Source organism: Calonectris borealis, chromosome 15, assembly GCF_964195595.1.
Source record: "Calonectris borealis chromosome 15, bCalBor7.hap1.2, whole genome shotgun sequence".
NCBI classification, from domain to species: domain Eukaryota; kingdom Metazoa; phylum Chordata; class Aves; order Procellariiformes; family Procellariidae; genus Calonectris; species Calonectris borealis.
Window position 1 is genome coordinate 11,269,949 of NC_134326.1, and position 26,577 is coordinate 11,296,525.

At 49.1% G+C, this 26,577-nt stretch overlaps 1 protein-coding gene and 1 long non-coding RNA gene across 2 annotated transcripts; one reads left to right on the top strand and one right to left on the bottom strand.

Moving 5' to 3' along the window:
- The first annotated feature begins 1,164 nt into the window (after positions 1-1,164).
- On the top strand, positions 1,165-18,199 carry SH3TC2 (SH3 domain and tetratricopeptide repeats 2). The gene is given in 17 exon segments (XM_075164199.1): positions 1,165-1,332; positions 1,335-1,449; positions 1,724-1,851; positions 2,833-2,938; positions 3,284-3,427; positions 3,554-3,755; positions 4,410-4,483; positions 5,290-5,485; positions 6,533-6,669; positions 7,647-7,688; positions 7,792-9,495; positions 9,610-9,790; positions 11,290-11,440; positions 12,890-13,012; positions 13,553-13,703; positions 14,347-14,543; positions 14,905-18,199. Coding segments are annotated over 17 exon segments (4,011 nt in total). The 3' UTR covers positions 15,097-18,199.
- On the bottom strand, positions 16,415-26,577 carry LOC142088661 (uncharacterized). The gene is made up of 3 exons (XR_012675901.1): positions 26,563-26,577; positions 24,578-25,854; positions 16,415-19,428 (listed from the first exon to the last, which is right to left on the bottom strand). It is a non-coding gene; the product is annotated as an uncharacterized LOC142088661 (long non-coding RNA).

Sequence of the window (26,577 nt, forward strand, 5' to 3'; positions counted from 1 at the left end):
GGTCCGAAAGCCTCTCCCCACCACCCGTCTTCCCCAGGTGAAGAGTGTGACTCCTGCTGCCCCCGCTCACCCGTGCTCCTGACCCGCTGGGACCACCTGCAGCGCACCGCAGCCGAGCGCCGGGGAAAATGGTGGCGGGAGAAGATCATGGCGTCAGGTACCCGTCCCCACGGAAGGGGGACACAGCCCCTGCTCACCAGCGAACCCAGCAAAGCCCACCAGTGTCTGCTGGGTTGCAGGAAGGAGAGGAAGGGAGGGAGGAGTGAAGCAGCAGGCAGGCAAGCCCAGCCCAGGCAGGAGCCAGCTCGGGTTTAACTCTGCCTCTGGCTCGTTTTTCTTCCCCGTCTCCGTTTCCCCCATGTGTGTAAGGGGACGGAGTTGCTGGATGAAGTCCTTTGTTAAGTGTGTTCAGATCAGCTGCTGAGAAATGTAAAGACTTTTCTTTCAAAGAAAAGCTCATTCACTACATGTCCAGCCTTGGGCCATTCTTTTCTACTGCTAACTATAAATAAGGATTATAATTCTGCATGCAGATAACAGTTTATTTGACTGACTAGCAAAGCTGGCTCAATAAAAAGAACTGTAGAGTATAGTTATGGTCACAGAAGTGACTTACAAAAGCCGCTTGCATGTTCCAGCTTCAGATCTCTGGGTACATGTTTGTCTTACAAGTCCAATCTGATTACTGACAAAAATTGGTTTTTAATCTTGTTATCCCTCCACAGCCAATACAGCTGTGGAAGAGCAAGCTGGATTTGTATGTGCCTCAGCCTTCATTAACATAATTACCAGCTAAAGTTTCAGTTCCCAAATCCTTTATGGCAACAGTTGATGATGTGTGAAGCAGAGAGAATGCAGCTTGGATTTCAGATACCAACCAGAGCAGGCAGGGGAGAAAATCTCATTTTGACTGTCAAATTGACGAGGGAAGAGTTTTGCAAGCCCTTGGCTCTCCTGCACTGGGGAAGTACTCTTGCTCTGAGGTGTCCTCCAAAAAAATCTCTATGTCACGGGGTCATCCTTCTACCAGATCTTCTCAGTGAGGGTATGTCCCAGGAGCAATGAGGGAAAGTCCCCTCACTTCAAAGCCACTCCAGCATGGGAAAGAGTAAAGCCACTCCAGCAGTCATCAAGAGTATCATGCAGTTAGGACACATCTATCCCATGGATCTTGCCTCCACCCTTGAGCATGATTTTAGGGTGATACCAGATTCACAAAATCCCCAGCCAGATCTGCAGTGCAACCCATGGGCTTTGCTTTCAGGTGGCATGGTTAGGCAGAATATCATAGATTTCTGCCTCAAAATTTGACAGCAGCTCTTCTGTGTCCCCGCTCCTTGCTAGGTAAGGCTGGGGCATCAGAGCCAAGCGACCCCGCTACCAAGGCAGCAGAAGGCTCGCCGGACCCCTCCTCGGTGCTGCTGGCTGTTGGGGAGGGCTTTCCACCAGGTAAGATGCTGCCTTTGATGACCACCCAGATTTCCAGTGGTCAAATGTAGCAAGGCCTGGCACCGCAGCTAACCGACCCCCTGTCATCCCTTGCGTTTTGCGTCTTTGTTGCTGGAGGGGGATGACGGGCTGGGTTTGTGTTGTTTGACCATCGCAACCAGGCGAGGGCTGGAGGCACTGGTGGGGCTGGCTGCAGGGCGGCAGTGTGGCGGAGGCAGCTCTGTGTGGAATGGAGCTCCTTCTCCCCCTTAACCCTGCACATTTCCTTTTCAAGAGATTTCGCTCTTCTTCTCCGTTGAGAGCCGCTCTTCCCAGTGCCTCAATTCCCAGCTCCAGGAAGCAGCCAGAAAGAAGCTGTGGGCCCTGGAGAGTGATGACAGAGATGTCTGTGCCCTGTTCAAGGTAGGAGCCCCAGCCCGGCAGGGCAGAGCACTTGCTGGGAGGCTCCTGGCGTGATGGGATGTGTGATGGGACACCAAACCCAGCCAAGAAAGAGAAGTTCCTCCAAGGCCACTGCAGGGTGTGTTCCTGCACATGGGGACTCTGCAGGGGACCGGAATGATGGGGGAAATGAACTGGTAACCGGTGAGAGGCAGATGGAAAGCTAAGCCTCCTGTCAGGACACTCATATTGGAGGCTCTGAGCTGCCTGAGGGATCATGCAGATAGCCCTGGGGTGAGTCTAAATAGCCGGCATTTCACAGGGCTGGGATCACCAAAACCGTGTGCCAGACTCAGGTCCCCGGTGGAGGTGGCATCTCTGGACATGCACAGGGGTTGTTAGAGTATTGGGCTTCATATAGAAAAATCACTACAGGTATAGAGACATTTCCTGGACTGATTTCTCCTTCCCTGCTGGTTTTTAAGGTCCTGGCCCCTCAGGGCTCCCTACAGAGCTTCCCAGAAGACCTGGAACAGTGCATACTAGTGCCAGCAATAGTGAAAGAGAGCTTCTCCCTCGAGGCATGGTTACTGCTTTCAGCCTCAGAACTGCAGTTTGGAAGCTGTGCCTGTCCTGACTGAACATTAACCCTCCCGTGGTACGGTTCAGGTGCCTGGGTTTCAAAAGCACAGTGGTTCTGGTGTGTGCCACAGGGGGAAAGATTTTCAGGAGGAGATGGAGCTTCTTCGCCCTCCCACTGCCGCACCATGGGGAGTTTGTCACTGCAGGTACTCCATCCCTCCTGGCTAAAGGACTCAGCTGGCTGGATCACCCTTCCCTTAACCCCAGGCAACCAACTTGCACAGCTTGGGTCTCAACTATGCTAATAAATGAGTGCCTAGTCTCATTCCAGGATCTAGTATTATTCCCACACTGAGAAAGGAGACCCCCTGTCAGAGTCCCAGGACCATCCCTTAATCTTGCTTTGTCTTCCATGTGTAGGAGCTGTCAGCCAGGCTGGTCTGTACGCAAGCACAGGAGGATCGGTTCCTCCTCACCTTCAAAACCCTAGAAGAAGTCTGGAAGTTTTCCACGTATCTGACTTTAGGTAATGTTTTCAAGGTGTGGGAGATCTAAACAGACAGTGTGAGAATAATTTTTGGAGAAGGTATTTTCTGACACCAAAAACCAGTAATGTAACAGATAAAGAATATGAATTAGAAGACCTTGGTGTCCATCTACAGATTTATGAAACCACTGTCTGGATCAGTGCGAGAGACCCAGGAGGATGCCTTTTGTGTAATGCCTCTATTTCATTTTGGGATGGAGACAGAATTAGAGGCTGTTGCCTCACAGCATGGTTGCAGATGGCAGACTGGGAGACATCCAAAGAGCACTTCATCCTGCCCACTGAAGGAAGGTGCTAACACTGCTTTCCCTCTTGGTTTCTTAGGTTATGTGGGCAGCTGCTTGGAGCAGCTTCTCTTTGACCAGGAGTACTGGCTAAACTGTGCTCTGATGGAAGACACAGAGATCAGAGTTACTGTGAATGAAGATCACTTGGCCACCATATATATGGGTCTGCTACTCCAGGAAGGTGAGAAGGGACTGCATATGTAGGGAATTCCTCAAAAGCATCTCAGCAGGGCTGTGTTGTAGCCCTGTGCTGGGCTATGTCTTGCACTGATGCCATTGACCTGGGCATGACTCTTTCTATCTGCAGGTAACTTTTTTTCCAGAGCAGTGCCTGGTGTCTGGCAGCCGGAGCAGGAGGGAGAGGACGGCCTGCAGCTGTGCAAGAACGAGCTGATCCATGTGAAGAACGTTGGAGAGGAGTCCAAGTGGGAAGGGATGTCCTTACTAACAGGTCAACGAGGCCTGGTGCCCATGACAGCTCTAGAGCCAATACCTCACCCATTTTACCAGTAAGTAGACTGGCCAATTAATAGTGCTTAAGCCAAGATTCTTTCCTGATCCTGATGCATGAGCTAGCACCAAGCCTGGGGTGAGAAACTGCTTTTGCCTCTGGCAATGGGCAAGAGCTACATAATTTTGTGAGGATATACATTACACATAAAGACAACCACTGAAACCAATTCAGGTCCTGTTAATGGGACAGAGCAAAGACATACTTCAGATATCATTCTTGTGTGATATTGATTTAGGTCATACATGAGATTATTTGTGATTTACAGGTGAATAACTGGGAGAAACACCATAGCCCAAGACTTAGGTAATGCCAGTCAAAGTGGGGCCTTATGCTGGACACCAGGCTGAGCCTCAAAGACACCCGCAGCTCCTCTTGTACTCACACGGTGAAATCCTCCTCACAGGCTGGCAAAATTATCCTGCTTTTACCATGTGGTGTGAGGCTGCAGTCGTGAGGTGCAAACTGCCCTCCGTGCCCAGCAATACCATTACAAGGAATTACTGGACTGGCCGTGCTGGCCAAGATCCATAGCAGCTCCGGCACTCCCAGGGGACAGAACATCTGTTCTGCTTGTGTGAGACCACCCCTGGTGGTGGCTGAGGACAGGACTGCTCAGAGATCACCAGTGTGGTTCCCCTTTGCCTTGCAGGTGGTTCCTGAAGAATTATGCTGTGAGTTTTGGCATCTCCCAGGAGATCAGTGGGATGACCTCTCAGCCAATTGGTGAGTGCCACGCAGCTACCCTTCCCAGGGAAGGGCATGACTCTTGCAAACCTGGGTTTGGCCACGAATGCAAAGGGCCTATCTCTTGTCCTGACAATGACACTCCATTGCAAGGTGCTCTAAGGGAATATTGCATCTTTGGACTCTCTTGAATGGAGAACAGAGCTTGCAAATTCCATGTACTTAGAAGGGCGATCTGAAGAACACAGAGTACAGAGGGCTGCTGATACCATCCTTCTGCCACTGGGTTTTTCTATTCTACTGCAATTTTATCTTTCCTTTAGTTCTTTCAGGACTGAAGTTTTAAATAATTAGGCTCCCACCACTGTGCACATGAAACCTGTGCGAAACCTGTGCCCACCATTCACCCATTAGTCCCCGGCCATTCCTGCCTGGACATGGGCACTGTGCAGAGCATGCTGGACATGGGAGGTCACTGCAGGTGTGCATATGGCGTGTAGTGTGATGGACATTTGCACTGTTAAAGATTTCACTCTGGCAGAGAGTTGAGACAGTGCAGCTTCTGTGAAGCTCCATGTTTCCAGCCACCTTCCATACTGCAGCTCTCAGAGGTTTCAGTCTTTGGCTGTGTGGTGTTTATCCATGCCTCTTGAATATTTTACTATAATCCTCTTCTCAAGAAGAAATTGCAGAAATCTGAGTCTGAGAGCACAATAAATCTTAGGAAACAGAGAGGCAGCTTTCTCAAGCTGAAATCATGGTCCCTCCTTGCCCAAGTCTTTTCCAGCAAGGAAGTTTTAACAGTGGCCTCACACTGAAATGCCCTTTTTGCCTTGGTTTCCCAGTTAAAGGCAGGTGCACAGCCACAGAGGACCACAGAGGAGCAGCATGGAATGAACTGAGTTTCTCCAAAGGAGACAGCATAGAAGTCATTGGCTTCCTCATTCCAGGACTCCCATGGTTTGTGGGCAAATCCCTCAGCAGTGGGAGCATCGGCTTTGTCCCAACCCGATACATAAATCCTGAGGCTTGCGAACCTCTGTAAGTTTACTGCTACCATTTAGATTAATTTAAACTCAGGAGAAAGTGAAGGGAAGACTCCAAGTCCAAACTCAAGGCTATGTGAGTCCAGGGCAGGTAATTTGCTTTGCAAGGCCTTCATAGAGGATCCTTTTGAGGTCTGTCCAGAAGCCTTGGCCAGGGTCTGCTGCCAACAGGCTGCAGGAGTCTCTGCCCAGACAAAGCAATCATGTTTCACTTGCCTCGGGTGGTTCTTGGAGAGGAACAGATCTGGCCCTGGGCTAGACCTGGCTTTATGTTAAAGCAGCCCAGGACATCTGTGTACCAGATGAGCTGGCTTCCCAGTTTCACCTAGAAATGTTCTTGTCTTTGTAGCTTTGTCTGAGGGGCTGTGAGTCTGGCAAGGGTGGGGAGAGCGATCACTGCCGAGGAAACCAAGTCCTGCTTTGCTTCCTTCTGCCCCTTTGCTTTCTTGGGGTGTTGAGGCAGAATGACCACTGGCACAGTTCCTCACTGAGCAGAATTAAACACCCTCCAAGGACACAGACAAGAGTTATCTGGGGAGGGAGGGTGACACAACCCCACTCCAATGACCCAGGCAGTTGTCTTTGTTGGTGGCTTAAAGACATGGCTCCAGTTCAATACCCATCCAAAAAGCCTTCTCCTCCAAAAGTGTGTGTGGGAGGACGGGGTCTTAACCTGTTGCTAGGTCTGTTGGGCTTCCCTGGGTCAGGCTCACTCAAGGTAAATCTTAGGCACTTTTCTCTGACACTACAGAGAACAGAGAGGAAATCAGATGATGCTCTGGCCTCAGAAAGGGCTTGCTTCTGGAGAAAAAAAAGACCCATAGGTCCCTCCTTCTGGCACCTGTTGGTTCCGTCATGGAGAAGCTGGATCTGAAAGCCCTGATGGGGAAGGTGTCCAGACTCTGGTATCCATCTGCAGCAGAGATTTCTGGTGGGAGGAAGAGGAGGAATGGGAAAGCCCATCTCCATCCCACAGGATAGATGTAGTGTCAGGGGATGGGGAGACACTGACTGTTTCCCCCTGATGTCTGCCTTAATGTAGGGAAAAGGGCTTGGTGTTTCTGAGTGAAGAAGAAAAATCCCCCCTCCTGCGCATCCCCTGCGATGGTGGTGAGCAGCACTTCACCACCCTCCTCGGTGACCTGGCACGCACTGACATCACCTCTGTGTACCGGCTGGGTGAGTTTCCCCTCTCCTTATGTGCCCAGCCCCGTGGCTGCCCATGGAGAGCCATGCTGGGCAGTGCCTAGAGAGCTCCTTGCTCAGGGCTTTGCAAGGGAGACAACTGCTGTGGTTGAGACAGTCTCCAAGCCCTCTGCTCAGCCTGGTCATGGAGGTTGCAGATACCCTCAAGAGCTGGGCATTGCCACACTGCAGTTCACAGGGGTCTTCTCTGCTTCCAGGGCAGCTCCTCAGCTGTGGTTCACCCTGGCAGATGCTGCTCTTGACTGATCCTGGCTGTAGGTCCCTGCCTACAGCAGGTCCCCTGCTGCTCTCTGACCTTTGGGTGTGTATTGAGGGGGATGCACAGCTAAAGTGGCAGGTGACATCGTCTCCATGCCCACAGCAGAAGCCAGGAGGTCAGGGTTCCTGGGTGCTCTTCTCAGTTTCTCTATGCTTGCTGTGTGGCTTTTGGACCACAGCTAATTGCTCTGTCTCTGTTTCTTGCTTCTGACTACCTAGAAGCAGAATGTGGCCATGCAGGGCTGAGCCTGGGATCCCCTGGGGTTCAGGGGACCTCCCGGACCAGCCAGCTCAGGTGCAATGAGCCCGGTGTAGAGCCTGTCAGATACACACAGATCTGAAACCTCGGAATAGACACAAGTGTCTTAAGAGAGACACAGCTGATAAAACTCCACCTGTGAAACGTAAGACCTGCTTGTTCCCAGGTAACTATAATGTTACCGGTGCTCACCCCACCACCAGCTAAAAGCTGTTCTCCATGGTCTTAGACGGAGCCAAGCCCCAGCAGACACGGGGCTTGAAACTGCAGCTGCATGTGGTGTCTACAGCCAGAAGCGAGCCTGCTCTCCCACATACGGGTCTGGGGTTTAGCAGAGCAGCAGGAGATCTCTATAAGGTTTGAGCACTGTGTCTGCACATTAACACTGACCAAGGCTTTGGGCTTTTTGTTTTCTGTATGTCTCTTTGTGTAGATGGTTTTGAACCTACAGCCATGTTCCCGAAAGTGCCATCAGGTGAGTATATGGAGGGGACAGAATGGGATGATTTTATGATGACTTCTGAGGGTGAATTTTGACATGGGGAAACACCCCACTATGGTTTGCCTGTCTCTTCCAGAGGCTGTTCTCCGTGGCTGTAAAGATATCCCGCTGCTCCAGTCTTGGAAGGAAATAAATGGCTTGGCTACGACTAGCACCTCCGAACTGTCTAGCCCAGGGAGTGAATCAGCCCCTCCTACATTGGAAGATGTTCTCCTGGAGAAGCTGGATGATTTTGATGATCCCAAGTTCTTTATTGACTTGAATGCTGGACACATGGAAGATGCTGATGTCTTTAACCCCATATTGACCTTCCTTAACCAAGACAGTTACGTGCCCAGTTTTCAAAGCCTCTATGATCTCAGTTTTTCCTTTCTCAACTCCACTTTTTATGGTTTCTCTGATGAGGATGAACTAGTCTTATACCTTGAGACATCCAGGAACTGGGCCAAGAGGACTCATTCAGTTTGGGCTCATGTCAGGCTCTGTTTCCTCTTGGGTAAGCTCTGCATCAAAAAGGTCAAGTTCTCCCAGGCTCGAGTCTACTTTGAGGAAGCCGTGAGCATCCTGGACAGGGGTTTTGGGGACCTGCCGCTGCTGGCTGCGTTGCACGTGAACCTTGCCTCCATCTACTTGAAACAGAACATGAAGCACAAGTTCTCCTCCCTGCTGGGAAAAACAGTGGCCTTGCTTGTCTGCTTGCCTGGCCGTTCTTTCAGCTCTGAGAACGAGCTGGAAGTCATGATGTATGTCCTGAGGGAAGCCATAGCTGTGGGTAATGCTCCCTTGGAAGCACGGGTCTGTTTCCTTATTGTCAAGCTCTTCCTAGAACTGGGCAAAAATGATGAAGTGCTGCCCTTTACTGAGCATCTTCAACATCTCACCACCACTTTACTCGGCCCAGACTCTAGTTCTGTGCCACTGGATGCCACCCCCATCTTGAGCTACCTATATGACAAGAAGTACTTGCCAAATATCGCGCTGGCCTCCGCCAGGTTGTTTGTTCCCAGTGGCATCAAGGGGGCACCAACACCCATATGGAGAGCTGGCTTTATCCTCCAAAATACTTCCAAACTCCTGGGAAGCCAACTGCAGAGGAGCAGCATCCCAGCACTGGCTTGTTTCTATCTCAAGCAAGCACTGCATTTCTCCTGCGAAAGCAGAGTTGTGCCCATCCAGAGGACGCTGTGTGCCATCTTGTCCAGGATGTACCTCCAGCATGGCGTATTGGACGGGGCGGTTTGTTATGCAGCCACGGCCGTAACCCTCAGCAGACTGATGGGCGAGGAGGAGGCTTTCGAGTCTTCCCTCTCTTTGGGGTGGATGTATCTCCTGAACAACCAGCCGGGCCCAGCTGCAGACATCATGTGGCAGCTCTTGCGCTCTCTGCACGGGACGGACAGCGTGACTCAGGGGGGAGCCGTGCACAATCTCCTGGCCATTGCCCTCAAGGGAGAAGGGCAGGTACAAAAGGCTGCAGAGAACTACCTCCGGGCCCTGTACAAAGCCAAGGAGACCGGGAACAAGAGGAACCAGGCCATTGCCCTGGCTAACCTGGGGCAGCTGAGCCTCTCGCACGGGGCGAGCCAGCTGTCTGAGCTCTACCTGCTCCAGTCGGCTCAGCTCTACGCTGAGCTCCAGGGCAGCGAAGACCTGGAGATGGAGTTGGTGCGGGTGCTGCTGTGGCTAGCGCAGGCCATGGTGAACAGGCAGAGGATGGAAGATGGCAAACTCTGTTATGAACTGGCGTTGGTTTTTGCCCTGAAGTGGCATAACGTGAGGAGTGAGTACAGCTTTGCTGGCGGGAACCAGGGCAGCGTTCACCTCTGTGCAGCACCCTGTCAGGTCCCTAATGCAGCCCCTTGACCCGTCCTTTTCCCTTCCCTGTACCATGCAGGTCAGCTTCACATCACTGAGTCTCTCTGCCATTTCTACAGCAAAGTGTGCCCCGATCTCCAGGCTTGCATTACCTACCATGAGCACTGGGTGTCTTTGGCACAACAGCTCCAGGACAGAGAGATGGAAGGCAATGTCCGTCAGACCCTCAGCCAGCTCTACCAGGCTTTGGGCACATCCGAGTAAGTCCTGTCTGTGGATAACAGGAGGTGCTGTTAGAGTGGGGTCCCTGCTTACCCAAAGCAAGAGCAGTGGCTTTCTTGGGGTGTCCCTCAAGAGAGGTGGGGAAGGTGCGTGGTAGCTCTAGCTGCCCCCCAGGCAGGCTGCGGGTTACGGAGCTGCTGAGATTTGCGAGCTCTCGCTGTGCGGTGAAGAGAGGAACAGTTCAATGTCAGCCAGAGCACCATGACAGCCGGGCAAATGCCGGGCTGTTAGCTGGGACAGAACTGGGGTCTGGCCAAACACAGTTTTCCAGAGAGACATCCAGCCTTGATCAGAGAGGACCCAGCGACAGGGAATTCATCACTTTCTTTGGAGGCTTATTCCAGTGATTAATCACCATTCACCAGTAAAAATAGGTTCCTTATCTGTTATTTGAATAAGTCTGGCTTCAGCCCCCAGCCGCTGAGTCTGCCCTTCCTATCTCTGCTGGAATATTTTCCCCAGGGAGGTACTTAAGACCCCATATCAACTCACCTTTCAATCTCCCGCTTGACACATGCAGGTGACTGATTAGATTAGGCGGGAGGGGAGAGAAAGAGACCTGGACAGTCCACAGACTTTCTTCAGTCTTTGAAGGCAAACGTGTCAAATAGTGGAGAGCTAGCTCCCATGTCCCAGAAGGACAAATGGGCAGGGGCTGTCATTAACTTGGATGTTAACCTTCCCATCCTAGGTCACAGTGAGTTCAGAGGGAAGGAATTTAGGAAGCAGACGCCTGTCATGTGAACAGCGCTATTTAAGATTACAAAGCACCCCATTCCCTGGACTCGAAGGAGAGCTGGAGTCCAGTTGCCAGCAGGCGAGACACCAAGCAAACAAAAATGCCCTGGGCACTGCCCAGCGCTCCCATCGCCATAGTTGTCTTCTGCCGGCAGCGTGTCCAACCCACTGGCTTGTCCTGCTGCTTGTCCCTTTGTCCTCTAGTAACCAGGGGCTTGAAAAGGAGCTCTGAGGTCTTGCACATGTGGTCATAGATCTGCCTCTTTGGTCGCACCAGGGGACAAACAATAGGCAGAGATGTGGTTTTGGGTTCCAGATGCTGTCTGGAATACAAAGATGCAAGCACTCCCTGCTGATGCTCCCATGTGTAGCTAGCGTAGGGGGGCAAGTAGGGTTTGCAGATGACCTGGAGAAAACCCTCTTTATCAGCTGAAACGAGCAGGGGTGGGGAGCAGCCGCTTTGGGAGCAGGCTGCCTTGGAGCTGTGCTGAGCACTGGGGTCTCAGGGTGGTTGACGGTTGCCAGATGATACACACGTGCACTAAAGCATGGAGACTTCCACGATTTTACCGGGACACATTGCTCAGAGCTGTGGCTGTCCATTTGCCTCTAACCTTTGGCAACTGTAGGAGGAGAAGGCAGGATTGCCAATGGGGAGGTGTTGTGGTAGCTTTGCAGCTGATTGCTGGGGGTGTCCTGTGATTTCTCTGTAATGGCTTTTTGCCTGTTACCATCATAGGAGTTTGAGACAGTCCCTGGACTGCACCAAACAGAGTCTAAGGATCTTCATTGACCTTGAGGAGACTGTGAAAGCAGCAGAGGCCTGGCTGCAGGCAGGAAGGCTCTACTATCTTATGCAGGAAGATGAGCTGGTGGAAATGTATTTTCAGGTATGGAGGAGGTGGCTGGAGCAGTCCCATTCTCACCCTGGCTAGCTGCATTCCCATCTCAGCTGTGTGAGAGCCTTTTGGGGCTGGAAGACCTGGAAGGGAAAGTTCTTATGAGCAGAGTAAACCTGCTGCTGGAAGGAGGAGCTGTTGCTTTACACTCACGCACTATCTGACACTAAATTTCCTATCTTTCCTTCCATACACTGTGTTTAGAGGATTCTTGGGTGAAAGTAAGTGAATTTATTAAGAAAGTGATGTAGGAGTGCCAAAGGAAGGTGACTGGTTCCCATAGAAATACACGTAGATAAGGGGTAATGTGCCAGGGAAATGCTTGGAGACTTCTTGGAGTAGAAGACTACTGGCTTCTTTCCATCTCTAGCATTATTTTATCAGCTGAGCAGCAAAGAAGAAGAGCAGCTCATAAAGTCTTAGGGCTCCCTCATTCAGGGAGTAGCTTCTATTAAAAGGTGGGAAGTCCTTTCATGTGCCCAGAGTAGGCAGAGCAGAAGGCTGGTTGGGTCTGTTGGGGTTGCACTGAGCTGGGGTATCCAGCAAAGCACCATCCTGGACACATGTAGAGGATGTTTTGGGTCCTCACTCTGTTACTCCAGAAGCACTTCTGAACTAGTGGGGCTGGGTGACTGAGGTACACGGTGGCGGGAACAAGGCGAGAAGCCTTTCCCATCAGCCACACCAGCCTGCCCCTAAATCAGGTTGGTAAAGGCAGGGAGTTACTGGTACTGGGTAGCTGCTCAGTGACCTGGGTGAAATGAATAGGTGGCCTTGGCATTAGCCTCCTTCCTAGTGTTCACAAGGGAGATCTGAGGCCCATAACAAAGAGCCATCGTTGCCTCCCTAGCTCATGGTTTCAGCAGGGAGGCAGGGGCTAAAGGAGGGGTGACTTCCCATTAAGAAGGGCCAGTCGACCCCAGATCTCAGCAGGGCATGTCTGAGTCCCTCAAGGACCCCCTCCCAGGCAAGGTCACTGACAATGATAAATTGTCACGGTGTAAGGAACATGTTCTGGCTGGAAGGTGGCACCAGGGCCAAGTGCCACCAGAAGTCAGCATACCTGCCCTCCCTCCTGCTGGCTCTGCCCTTTCTCTGTATAAGCTGTCTGTTCCCCTTGTCAGTCTTCGCGTTGGCTCCACCACACCAATGACAGACCGAGGCCAGGCCAGGGCTGGCTGCACTGTCCCGACTAAATCCTGATGCCGTTGGATATCCCAGCTGATCAGTCTGGCACACTGACCTTGCACAGGGATGGTTACCTGCTTCCTGGCTTCATCCTTACACACATCATTTGCAAATGCAGCACAACAGTGCTGGCCAACCTGGGTCCATGCTGTTTGGAGCACTGTGGCTCACGTTTACGATGATTTGGTTTTATTTAATGTCTATGTGCAAATGTCTCTTTCCAAGCCTCACTCCAGTTCCTTTTCCTTCTAGGCAGCCATTCAGACTGCTCTGAAATCCGAGAACTTCTCCTTGGCCATGGATCTTTATGAAAAAGCAGGCGATACCTTTTTTAATGGCAGCCGAAACAGAGATCGAGCGGTGGAGTTTTATAGGGTACTGATCCCTCCGAGTGTTTCTGTCCTTGTGCCCTGCAAGGCGATGCTGTGGGGGCTGGCTGCAGCACCGCATGGCCAGGCTGGAGGGATGGAGGGTGGAGAGGGATGGGATGGTTCTGAGTGTGCCAGAGTGCAAACATTGCTGCAGGGGGGAAGCCTGGAGCACAGATGTATTTTGCAATGGCTGCAGCTCACCCCAGAGATCATTTGGGAGGTGGGAACAGGGTCCTTACATTACAAATCCTGGCAGTGTTGGGTGTGAGCTGGTCGCTCCTGGGGACATGCTCAGAGTCAGAATTTCAGGCACCTAAGGAAGGGCGGAGACGTGAGGCTCAGGTCTTGAGAACCACGCTCTGGGATATGAAACTCATTTTCAAGGGAAAGAAGGGGCTAGAACCTGAATCAGCAGCACTCAACCACCCCATCGTCTGCCTGCCATGCCAAGCGCTTGGTCCGTCTCCTGCTGTTCTATCACCTGTGGGCAGTGCTGTACCGATACCTCCAGGAACAGCCTGAACTCGCTGTTCTCTCTCCTCAGGGAGGTGCTGTGCCCTTAGCCAGGAAACTAAAGGCCATTAAGACAGAGCTACGGCTCTTCAATAAGCTGGCAGAGCTGCAGATTGGCCTGCAGGGCTACGAGAAGGCGCTGGAGTTCGCCACGCTGGCAGCCAGGCTGAGCATCAGAGTTGGTGAGTGATGCAGGGTATGGGGAGTTACGGGCTCCTGCGGAGGGGGTTGCCTTTCTGGGTGAGAACACTGTGCACACGGAAGGGGGATCTCCTGCTTTCATAAGACCTATGAACCTTTTCTTGTCCTAAGGGGTAACATCTTTTTAAGGCCACTTCCCTTTTTAAGCTGCATGACAGCCACATGGGAGAGCTCTGCCGTGGTGGTGGTGGGACTGGCTGACCAGAGGGTTGTTGCTACACTGGAGGATGGGAGGTCTGATGAAGGCACAGCACTGAACAGTTCCTCTCTGCCCTGGATCTTCTGATAAACTCATCCCTTCCCATTACAGAAATAGTTTGAATGGGCAAAATGCCAGCATAAATGCCTGAGATGGAACCAGTCTTGTAATAGCCTTTTCCAGCACCCAAGAAATCCCCTGGTTGAACGATATATACTCCCTAGGCAATCTGTCCAACCTTGGTATCAGCAACCCTGCCCATGGCTCTGTTTTCTCTGGACCATCTTCAAACCCAGCGTCTCCTTATGCAGACATCTGTGCCCCTGGGCTGTTGACCAAATGCATCGCCGAGCAGCTCAGCGTGCTGGGCTGGGGATGTATTGCGAGTGTGCTGCAGGCTGACTGTATCAGCAACTCTTTTCCAGGAGACCAACTGCAAGAGCTGGTTGCATTCCACCGCCTGGCTACAGTCTACTATTTTCTGCGTATGTATGAGATGGCAGAAGACTGCTACCTGAAGACGCTTGCTTTGCGTCCCCCCTTGCTGCAGTGCTCTGAAGAGGCCCTGTACTACTCTAAGGTGTATTGGCACCTTGGCAACCTGACCCTGCACAAACTGAAGGTAGGAAACCTCTTTCATGATGCTGTGTTGAGCACTCTGCTCTTGATGGAGAGCTGGAGGTGGAGTATCACATCTGCTGGCAGAGCAGCCACGCATGTGGATGGCTGCATCCTGTCACTCTCCATCCTCCCTGCAGCTTTAGAATAAATGCACACACTGCTGGCACAACCAGGTTTTGAAGGGGGAAAGGCAATTTGGAAAGAGGTGCTAGCACTTAGCTGAAACTATATAGAGCCCATTTCAATGAAGTCAGGTGTCACTGGGTTCTGCCTGGAAACACCGGGCTCTGCTCCAGCTCCCTTATACCCTGTGACCTTCAGTTAAACCACTTCCTAATGCCTGCCCTGTCCTTTATGGTTAGGATGAACAGGATGCAGCAGCCTATTTCCTCCTGGCCCTCGCCGCAGCGACCGAACTGGGAGACCAGGAGTTGCAAGGCCTCATTCACGCCAAGCTGGGTGACATCCCCGGTGCCCCGCGGGGGCCCGAGGGCACGCCGGGCTGTGCCACGTACCGGCCCAGGTGGCTGAGCGAAGGTGGTCACGTCGTCTGACCGACCCGCCACCCTGGGGACTCCAGTGCGAGCCGTCAAGCAGCATCGTACCGTGCCACAGGCACGGCTCCATGTGCTCTCCAGAACAACCGGCCCAGGAGAGGGTCTGCGCTGCATCCTAAGGAGCTGGCAGCGTTTGGTCTTCTTGTCCCTGACAGGCAAGGGACCAAGCACTTGGGACCCTGCCCTCATTTTTCGGGAGCAGGGCTGTGCACCGCAGCCCAGGCAGCACACTGAGGCTGGGCATCCGGGCGGGATGAGGCCCCAGCGGTGGTGCTGGAGCGCGCGGTGCAGCGGGGCTGAGCAACAGATGGCATTTCGGGAGGGCGGCTGCCCTGCCCGGGACGGGGACAGGAGCGTGCTGCCGTGGGCCTGCCTGTCCCCTCCAGCTGCCCCACACACCTCAGGTCCCATGGGGCAGCTCAGCCCGACCCAACCATGTCCTGACTTGAATAGCAACTCCTTTATTTATTCCTATCTGGTTTCTGTCCTGTCTGCTCTGCGGAGGTCTGGGACCCAGACCTCTGCAGAGCCTGGGGCCTCTTTGATACGAAGCACCGCCGAAGCTTTTGGCAGTGAGAAGCAGAGTTAGGAAAGGAGGAGGAATGAAAGGGGCCGGTCAGGCCTCGCCGGGGCACGAGCCCCGTGTGCAGGTGGGCGGCAGGCAGGCCGCGGCAGGGGAAATGCCGGTGCGCAGGCGCAAGCAGGGGAAATGCCGGCGGCAAGCAGGCGCTGTCAAGGGAAATTCCGCTGGCAAGCAGGCACCGGCAAGGGAAATGCGCCGGCGGGTAGGCGCACACGGGAAATGCCGCTGTCAGGCAGGCACAAGCAGGGGAAATGCAGCAACTGTCAATGGATGCCGGTGACAATTGCCGACAAATGCTGCCGGCAAGTGCCGGCGGCGACTGCTTGTGGGAATTGCCGGCGGCAATTGCCGATGGATGCCAGTGGTGACTGCTGACGGTGATTGCCAGCGGCGACTGCCGAACGACACGGGCATCAACTTCTGGTGGCTACTGCTGATGGAGGCCGGCAGCGACCACCGACGGCAACTTCTAGTGGCAACTGCCAATGGACGCCGGCGGCAACTGCCGATGGCGACTGCTGACGGACACCGGTGGTGACTGCTAACGGCAACTGCCGGCTTCGACTGCCGACAGATGCCAGCACGGACTGCTGGCTGGGACCGCTGGCAGATGCTGGTGGCAACTGCCAGTGGACACTGGTGGCAACTGCTGATGGATGCCAGTGGCAACTGCTGACGGCAACTCCTGTTGGACGCTGGCGATGAGATAAATGATTGTGTCCCAAAACAGGATTCCAATTTAAGTTTACAATTTATTAAACGAATAGAGGCAAGCAAACAGCGCTGGGTGCATCGGAAGTCTCTGCTCTACCAAGACGCACACCGTACAGTTCCTGTTTTTGGTTTATATCCCGTCTGCTAATACATATTCATATCTATTCCAGGAATGGGCGTATCTTCTTCGGCGCATGTCCTCTTAACACTACACAGTTAGCAACAAAACCAGTTTAAGCTGGTATACTAGAATGTTTGTTAGGTGGCTTTTGCAAGAGGCAAGAACTATATACGTACCATTCTGCTTCTTCTAAGCCTGCGGTTATACCAGAACAATCAGAATGGTTAAAGATTACATATAGAGAGAGGGTCACATTTCACCATGCGGCCCTAGCATTGTTCCATATCGACACGAATCAGGTGAACACATTTCACAATCCCTCATCTTCTTTTTTTATGGTATTGATTCGTGTTGTTGTTTCCAATCGAGTCAATACTTGCCGAATTGGTATCAATTTCGGATCTTCTTTTGTTTTTATTATCATCAGGGTATGGGTTTTCTCTTTCCCTGGTTCTGGATTAATAGGTACTGCAGATATCTGCATTCCTTGTATAACCGAGTGTATTAAGTCTAGTGAAACAAGGTATTAAACATGGAATTATTAACAATCCTCCACATATCCCCAATACAATTATCCTGATTTTAGTAAGCCAATCACTGCCCATAAAGTCCCCCCATAATCCTCCTAGATTGATTTCATTCCAAGTTTGAACTGGGACATGTGCAATTTTCTTCATTTCTTTTACAAGCTCATTTACAGCTTTTCCCTCATCATCAATTTCTAAACAATAATTACTAAGATTAAATTTTCCACAAACACCCCCTTCCTGTGCTAGCAAATAATCCAAAGCTAAGCGATTCTGATACAAAGCAGTTCTCATCTTGGTGTTTTGTTTTGCAATTAATCCAAGTGCATCTCTAGTTTTATTTACAATTATTTCTACTACAGTTTGTAACCTAATTATTCTATTAAGCATATATATTGGGGTCCTGTAGCTCCAGGATTCGTCTTCTGCCCATGTAGTTGGATCATAATAGGCAATGATTCTCTCAGGAGGCCATTCGTTATTTTTCCAATGTCCAATTTGCAGGCTCCATTTATGGAGTCTTTTTCTTATCTCATCAGCTTTAGTATATACTTGGACTCCTAGTCGCTCTCCCCGATTTATGGGTGACAGGAAAAAACTAGGTCTTATAGTTCCTAATACACAAGATCCTGTCCATTCCTTTGGCAAATATGCATATGCTAGTTTGCCACAAACCCAATAATGTCCTTCAGGAGTTGGCCAACCATTTGGTATATTTGTTCCATTGGTCCAATTTTTAAATTGATTATTCATTTCCAGTGGGCTTCCCCACTTATCCCAGTTATTCTGAGTTTCATTCCATAAATAACTTCCTTCACACTCCAGGTTACCCACTTGTCTTCCATCTTCTTTCAGATTTTGCCAACAACTCCTTCCAATTATACTCGTTTGGAGTACCCATTGTTGTTTCCTATTACCCTTTCCCATTGTTTTCCAAACTTGGGGATTACTTATGTTGCTCTCCATAGCTTCCCATGGCCATCGTTCACCTTGATTTGTTCCACCACAAACATAACAATTAGTTATATTCAATGACTTAGCAATGTTTTCAGCAAGATTTACAAATAGATTTTTAGCAACCGTGGGAATTTCATATTTCACTCTTGTTTCTATTTCATGATAAAATGAGTTAAATAACAGTCTATGCTGCACTGATTTTTTTTGCCCTTTCTTTTATTTCAATACTAATAACTACACCTGGGTCTTCTCCAGGTCCATATATCTTAAGTCCAATTTTGGTTATTTTTTTCTGTTTCCAAATTTCTAAATTTATAAGGGTTAAATTTACTAGATTACAGGTACGGGTTGTACAATTACTGTCTGTTTGCACCCTTGTGATTGAAGCTTGTAAATTCCCACATTGACTATCATATCCCCAGCCTGCAGTATCCCAACATACACAAGACCATCCCCTTCTTCCACATAGGTGTGCCGACTGATATCTCGCTGTTTGACTAGGTACATAATCAGGATTTACTTGACATTGACGTCCACCTGGGCAAATGTATTTTGGTTGATTACTATAGTACCGTCTCCACTCTAAACTCCCGCAATTAGTGTCTAGATCATCATCTATAATATCGCATGCATCAAAAATTACCGACACCGATGTGCTCAAATTGGCTATAACATCACTTGTTCCAATCAATCTTCCTACTTCTGAATTTGTCTTCATTTCTACCCAATATTGATAAGGGAGTTCTTTTGGATCATAGCATACGGTCCTGTTACCTTCTCTGCATAGAGCATACTGGGTTTGGTTATAAATGCAGATTCCTATTTTCTGGCCTTTACAATCATAGACAGTATGATACACCAAGGTTTGGGAACTTACCCGTCCCCTTCTAGTAGTTAGTACACATTGACCGCAGTTGTTTGCCGTAGTCAGGGTCAAGGAACTCAACCCAAGTAGGACTAGAAGAGGTCCGGTCAGGGCCATAGTGATCGGCGGTCACAGCCTGAAGGGGTTGCAGCTCTTTTCAAGCCGCAACACCGGTTCCCTCTCCAGTCTTGTCCTTTTCTTTAATCTTAAGGGATGGCCTCTTCCAATTTGTATGCTATGTCCCAAAAATCTGGTGTATACTGTGGATAGCCTATTGTTATCCCTAGGGGATAATGCTTAACTGAAGCAACCCTATTATTAATAAATTGTCTCCCTGAATGGGTATCCACTCAGGAGTCTCTCTGTTCACCAATTCTACAGGAGTAGTCACAATAAAATTCCCACAGCAACTTAGCTTATACTCTTTGATTAAGGCCTCTTCAAGTTCGTCTGATGGTTAGCTTAGTTTCTCCGGGTTCAGATGTGACTCTCCACTCCTTCACTGGACTTTTCACTCGCGACACATATGTCCATCCTTTTTCAGCAGTTTTCACAGCTGTTTCTGTAGTTAATAAAACAAGAAAAGGTCTTTCCCAGAGGGGAGATAGGTTTCCTTCTTTCCATGTTTTTATTAGAACTTTATCTCCTGGTTCTAACTGATGAATTGCAAATCTTAAAGGTGGTGTTTGGGCCACCATCCCAATCTCTCTTAATTCTTTTAATCTTTTTCCAATGGTAATTATATATTTTTGGATATATGATCCTCAATTACATTGTTCCCCAGAGGCATTCCTTGAAAATAAGGCATGCCATATAACATTTCATATGGCGATAATCCAGTCTCGCTATGTGGTTTAGTTCTTATGTTTAAAAGTGCCAATGGTAAGCACTTCGTCCAGGGCATTTGTGTCTCAATCATCAATTTAGCTAATTGTTGTTTTATTGTTGGATTCATTCTTTCTACCTTTCCCGAGCTTTGTGGGTGCCACGGAGTGTGGTATTCCCACTGAATACCTAAAGATTGACATAATAGTTTTATTATTTTAGAAGTAAAATGTGTGCCCTGGTCAGAATCAATGTACTGGATTATCCTATATCTAGGTATCAAATGTTCCAATAAAATTTTTACCGCCATCTGTGCCGTAGCTCGTGCTACAGGGTAAGCTTCTACCCATTGTGTTAAATGATCTACTATTACCAATAAATATTTTATCCTCCCTACCTTAGGCAATTCAGTGAAATCGACTTGTACTTTCTCAAAAGGTCTGTAAGCTGGTTTTCTCCCTCCCGTGGCCACTTGTCGAAACACTTTCTTATTTACCTTTTAACAAGTTAAGCAACTTTGTGTAATTTGCTTTGCTATTTCAAAAATTCCCATACAGCCAACTTGTTTAAGGAAAAGATCACTTAACGCCTTTGTACCCCAATGTGTTTGCGCATGCAAACGTTCCAATATTTCCCTGGCGTAGGCTTTTGGCAACATTTCTCGCCCATCGGGCAGTGTCCATTTTCCTTATTCTAATTTAGTTCCTATTTTCTCCAATTTTGTTTGTTTTTCAGGAGTAAACTTCTTCTCTCTTTCCTCTCGTCCTTCTTCGCTGGTGTCCTCCTTTGTTTGTACGGCATTAATTTTAGCAACTTTAGTCCTCAGGGCTGCTTCCTGGGCCTCTTTATCTGCTAAGTTATTTCCTCTGGTTCGGTAATCTAATCTAATCCCTTTTGGTGTCCCCTCACATGTACCACTGCTATCTCCTTTGGTTCTCTTAATGCCTTTAAAATTTTTACTATTAATTCTTGATGTATTAGATTCCTCTCTTGAGTATTAATCAAACCTCTTTCTTTCCAAATTTTTCCAAAAGTGTGGACCACCCGTACGCGTATTTAGAATCCGTAAATATAGTCCCACTTTTTCTTTTTAATAATTCCAGGGCCCTACATAGGGCATACAGCTCACAAGCCTGAGCTGACCATGATGGACTCAGAGGTCCTGATTCCACAAGTTTTAAGTCCTTATTAATTATTGCATATCCCGATTTTCTCTTCCTTTCCACCACTCGGGAGGCGCCATCTATAAACAGCGCTTCTCCATTTTCCAACTCAGTATCTCTTAAATCTGGCCTCACCTTAGTCTGGGTCTCAATTACCTCTAAACAGTTATGTTGTAATTCCTCCGATGGTTCTCCAAACAAAAATTGTGCTGGACTCTGAGCAGAAGTCACCCTCAGTTCTAAGTCAGGGGAGTCTATTAGTATTGCTTCATACTTTAGGATTCCGCTGTCCGTTAACCATTTTTCCGCTTTCTGTTGTAAAACATTTCTGACATTGTGTGGGGTATACACCTTTAAAGGAGCACTAAAGGTAATCTTCTTAACGTCCTCTATTAATAATGCTGTAGCAACCAAAGCTTGGAGACAAGCAGGCCATCCTCTGCTTACTGGATCAAGTAACTTAGAATAATACCCCACGGGTTTTTTGATTCCTGCCCAGTCTTGAGTAAGAACTCCATATGCTGTCTGGCTTGATGTATTCACAAAGAGATAGAAAGGTTTTCCTAGATCTGGGAGGTTCAATACAGGTGCTTGTATTAATGCCTTTTTCACTTCCTCGAATCTCTGATCATCTTCAGTAAACCACTTGAATTGGTTATTAGTTAATTTTTCATATAGGAATTTTACCTTTTCACTATAATTTTCAAGCCATGGTCTACAATATCCTAGTAATCCCAATATTTGCCTAATTTCCTTTTTAGTTTGTGGGGGTCTTAAGGCTAGAATCCCAGATACCCTGTCAGGATTTAACTTCTTCCTTCCCTTACTCAGCCGATGTCCTAAGTATTTTACCTCCTGTTCTACAAACTGTAGCTTTGATCGGGACACCTTTAATCCCTTCTCCCCTAGAAAATTTATCAATTTAATGGTGGCTTTTCGGGTCCCCTCTTCAGTTTCTCCTGCTACTAATAAATCGTTCACATATTGCAATAATTTTACCTCCTTGGGTATTGTGAAATCTTGTAAGATTTTCTCTAAAGTTTGTCCAAATAGATTTGGTGACTCCGTAAACCCCTGTGGTAACACAGTCTATCTTAATGGTTGTTTTTGTCCCATTTCGGGGTCCTCCCACTCAAAGGCAAAATAATCTTTGGATCCCTCATCCAGAGGACAGGCCCAAAAAGCATCTTTCAAATCTATTACACTATACCAAGTATGTTTGGGAGATATATGACTCAATAAAGTATAAGGATTTGCCACCACAGGGAATTTAGTGATTGTCCGCTGATTTACAACTCTTAAGTCCTGCACCATCCTGTATGACCTGTCTGGTTTCTTTACGGGGAGAATGGGCGTGTTATGAGGTGACATACATGGTTCTAGGGTTCCTTTTTCTAAAAGTCTGTCAACTACAGGTTTTAATCCTTTTCGACCCTCCATAGGTATAGGATATTGCTTGATTCTAATGGGCGGTGCGGATCTATTACTTGAACGCTTATGGGGTCCATTTTTATCTTTCCAGTTTCCCCTTCTTTATACCACACTGAGGGGTTAATAGCTTCTTCATCCTCTTGTGTTAGAGTGTATAATTTAATCTGCAGTTTGTCCCCTTGACTCTGAATGCTCAAGTTTAACTTCAAAATCAAATCCCTTCCTAAGAAATTGTATTCTGCTTCAGGGAGCAAAAGTAAATCATTAAGACAAATTTTCTTTTCTGTTTCTACTTCTACATTTTTCAAGATATTTACTTTAAAAGGCTCTCCTTTTGCCCCTACTACCGACATATAGCTCTTCCCTTTTCCTATTCCTTTTGGAAGTTTGTGAATGGTTGATTTTTCGGGCCCTGTATCCACTAAAAATAAAACTTCCTCTGTATGGGGACTAATTAATAATTTTATCAAGGGCTCTGTTGATGTTGAAGTCCCCAGAAGATATAACTCCTGACACCCCTAATCTTCTTTGAACATTTTCTCATCTTGTTCCCGCTTACGGCATTTCTTCTGAACATGTCCCCTCTTGTTACAGTAGTAACAGACGGGAGTTGTAAATCTTTCTCGATAAGGCTGTCCCCGGGGTGTCTGCTCTATTCTTTTTTCCCTTTTCTCTCCAGACGGAGTCTTATTTTTCTAACTTTCTCTTACTGCTGCTACAAAAATTTTTGCTTTTGCTTTCTGTTTTTCTTCATCCCTCCTAACATAGACTTTCTGGGCTTCTCTAAGTAACTCCTCTAATCCTCTTTCTTGCCAGTCTTCCAATTTTTCTAATTTCCTTCTTATATCCCCCCAGGATTTAGCTACAAATTGTGTTCTAAGGAGTGTGGTCCCAGCCACTGTATTCGGATCAATTCCAGAATACATTTGTAGGTTTTTCCTCAACCTCTCCAACCATTCTGTTGGAGATTCGTCTTTCCCTTCTTGTTCATTAAATGCTTTATTAATGTTTTGCCCTCGGGGAACCGCTTCCCTTATTCCCTGTATGATTAACGTTCTCAAATCCCTCATATTCTGTCTTCCTTGGGGTTGTTGATGATTCTAGCGGGGATCCACATTTGGCCATTTCTGATCTCCCGGGGGTCCTGCCTGATTCTGTCTTTCCCAAATTCTCATTCCAGCTTGTCTAATGATTCCCCTTTCCTCAGCAGTGAATAAGATCCCTAAAATGGACTGTATTTCTTCCCAGGTATAAGTATTGGGGCCTAGGAATTGGTCCAGTTTTTCAGCTACTCCGAGGGGATCACCTAATAGGGTCCCCATTTCTTTCTTGAAATTTCTTACATCTGTGGTATTTAATGGGACTGCCACAAACCTGATGTTTCCCTGATTGCCTCCGAGGGGTACTTCTCGTAAGGGATATAGAGAAGCTCCCTCAGATACAGCAGTCCTGCTTCTCGTACATGCAGCCGGAGGTCGATCTAATTCCGGTGGTGGTGGTGGTGGAGGTAGGGGCAACGGTGGTACTGGTAGAGGTACTATGGCCACCGGAGGGGGAGCCGCCGCCGGAGATGGATTGTTAGGATATGGAGGCGGTAGGTTATCCAGTGGCTCCTATTTATCATCTTTTTCATTTCCCTTTTTGTTTTTATCTCCTTCTTCTTCCTCAAACTTTTCATCTGTTTTTAATGTAAGTATTGAGGCTGGAAAAGGACGTAAAGTTCTGATCCATAATCTTGCATAATCACTTTCCTCCTGACTAAAAGGTTCCTTTGAATTAACATATATATTTAAGGCCTGGCAAATCCAGTCTTCAAAAGATCCAAAAACAGGCCAAAAGACATGTGGTCTTAAAGGCTTCTTCGGCCATTCAACCATGTAATATTGAACCAATTTTAATTTACTTTTTCCTTTTCTGGGGCCCCTTTCATTTCAATTTCTAATCATTATTCCTAATGGACTTTCTGATGGTATGTCTGGTAATTTGCTCCCTTTCTTCTGGTCCTGGGTCTTCGATTTTGTCTGACTCATCTAGGAATTTTACTGTGGCAATTCCTACAGCCCTTGGTTACCAGTAAGAGTGTCTTGCAGGGGGTTTAGGACCTATCACCCACCCACAAATCCGTAGGAATCGCTTTGGTCCCTCACCGGCCAAGTCCCTCGTGGGAGATTGGAACCGCGGTTAGAAGACCTCCACAATCGGTTCGGAACTAGGTTCCGTCTCAGTCACACTCTTACACACACAGGCAACCGAATCCCACCCAACCGAACGGTATACGCCTTAAATACTTACGACTCCATCATCTTCGTTCGGATCTTCGCGCGCAGAATTATGGGCAAAATAAACTACTGTAGCCGGCAAGGGAGCTCATAAAAATCAAATTCTTTGCTTGCCCCTATTCAGGTTCAGGATGGCGTTAGTCCCGACCTGACCCGATCAGGAGCCACCAAATGGTGGGGTGCCCCTCCTAGATCAAGTCAGAATTCAGCAACCAAAACCCTCCCGGACGAGCCCCCAATTGAGATAAATGATTGTCCCAAAACAGGATTCCAATTTAAGTTTACAATTTATTAAACGAATAGAGGCAAGCAAACAGCGCTGGGTGCGTCGGGAGTCTCTGCTCTACCAAGACGCACACCGTACAGTTCCTGTTTTTGGTTTATATCCCGTCTGCTAATACATATTCATATCTATTCCAGGAATGGGCGTATCTTCTTCGGCGCATGCCCTCTTAACACTACACAGTTAGCAACAAAACCAGTTTAAGCTGGTATACTAGAATGTTTGTTAGGTGGCTTTTGCAAGAGGCAAGAACTATATACGTACCATTCTGCTTCTTCTAAGCCTGCGGTTATACCAGAACAATCAGAATGGTTAAAGATTACATATAGAGAGAGGGTCACATTTCACCATGCGGCCCTAGCATTGTTCCATATCGACACGAATCAGGTGAACACATTTCACAGCGACAACTACCTACTGCGACTGCCAACCGCGACTCCCGGTGGCGACTGCCGACAGATGCCAGCAGCGACTGCCTCCCGGCGGCATTTCCTCTGCCTGCACCTTCCTCCCAGCGGCATTTCCCCTGCCGGTGCCTGCCTGCCACCGGCATTTCCCCTGCCGGTGCCTGCCTGCCACCGGCATTTCCCATGCTTGCGCCTGCCTGCCACCGGCATTCAGACTAGGTATTAGGAAGAAGCGTTTTACGCTAAGGGCGATGAGACACTGACACAGGTTGCCCAGAGAGGTGGTGGATGCACCATCCCTGGACACGTTCAAGGCTGGACGGGGCTCTGAGCAACCTGATCTAGTTGAAGATGACCCTGCTCACGGCAGGGGGTTGGACTAGACGACCTCTAAAGGTCCCTTCCCACCCAAACCCTTCTGTGGTTCCAGGAATTGTTTCCTTGGTCCCTCTCTTCGTCCCGCTCTCATTTGCTGGATTGAGCAAGTTCTGTGTTTGCAGCATTAGTTTTATCAGAACGTTCAGGCTGGGTCAGCTCCTGTGGCCTGAGGCTCCAGCTCCTTCAGCTGCTGGCGCGGAGCTGCTCCTGCGGAACGAGGCTCTGCAGAGAGAACACACTGAGTCAGACTTCTTCATAACAACCCCAGTCCCCGTTGCCTGGTTCTTGCACACCCACACCCATGGCACACCAGTCCCCAGTGCATGGGGGTCCTTGCACACCCATACCCATTTCAGGGGGGTCCCAGCACACCCGCACCCATTGCAGGGGGAGTCCCCGCACACTGTGGGAGCCGTATGGGAACTGGGGGTGGCCTTGAGGCCGCTCAGCAGCAGCCAAAACACCCTGGCGGTATCAGACACCAGTTGTTTTGCTCCTGAACCCAAGGCTGCTGCCGAGAAAAATAACCGCTACCATTTCACGAGGGTCCGGCACAACACCACCATCACACGAGGGTTCTGCACAACCACCACTGTCACACAAAGGTCCTGCACAAACACCACCGTCACATGGGGGTCCTGCACAATCACCACCATGGCACAGGGGTCCCTACACAACCACAGCCATCGCACAGCAGTCCTGCACAATCACCACCATCACACGAGGGTCCTCGTGCACCCGCCCCCCATTGCACAAGGGTCCCTGCACAATTACCACCATTGCACAAGGGTCCCTGCACACCAGCTGCCATTGCACAGAGGTCCTTGCACAGCAGCTCCCATTACACGGGGGTCCCCGTGCACCTGCCCCTCACTGCACAGGGGTCCCTGCACAATCGCCACCATTGCACGGGGGTCCCCACACACTGACCCCATTGCTCGGGCG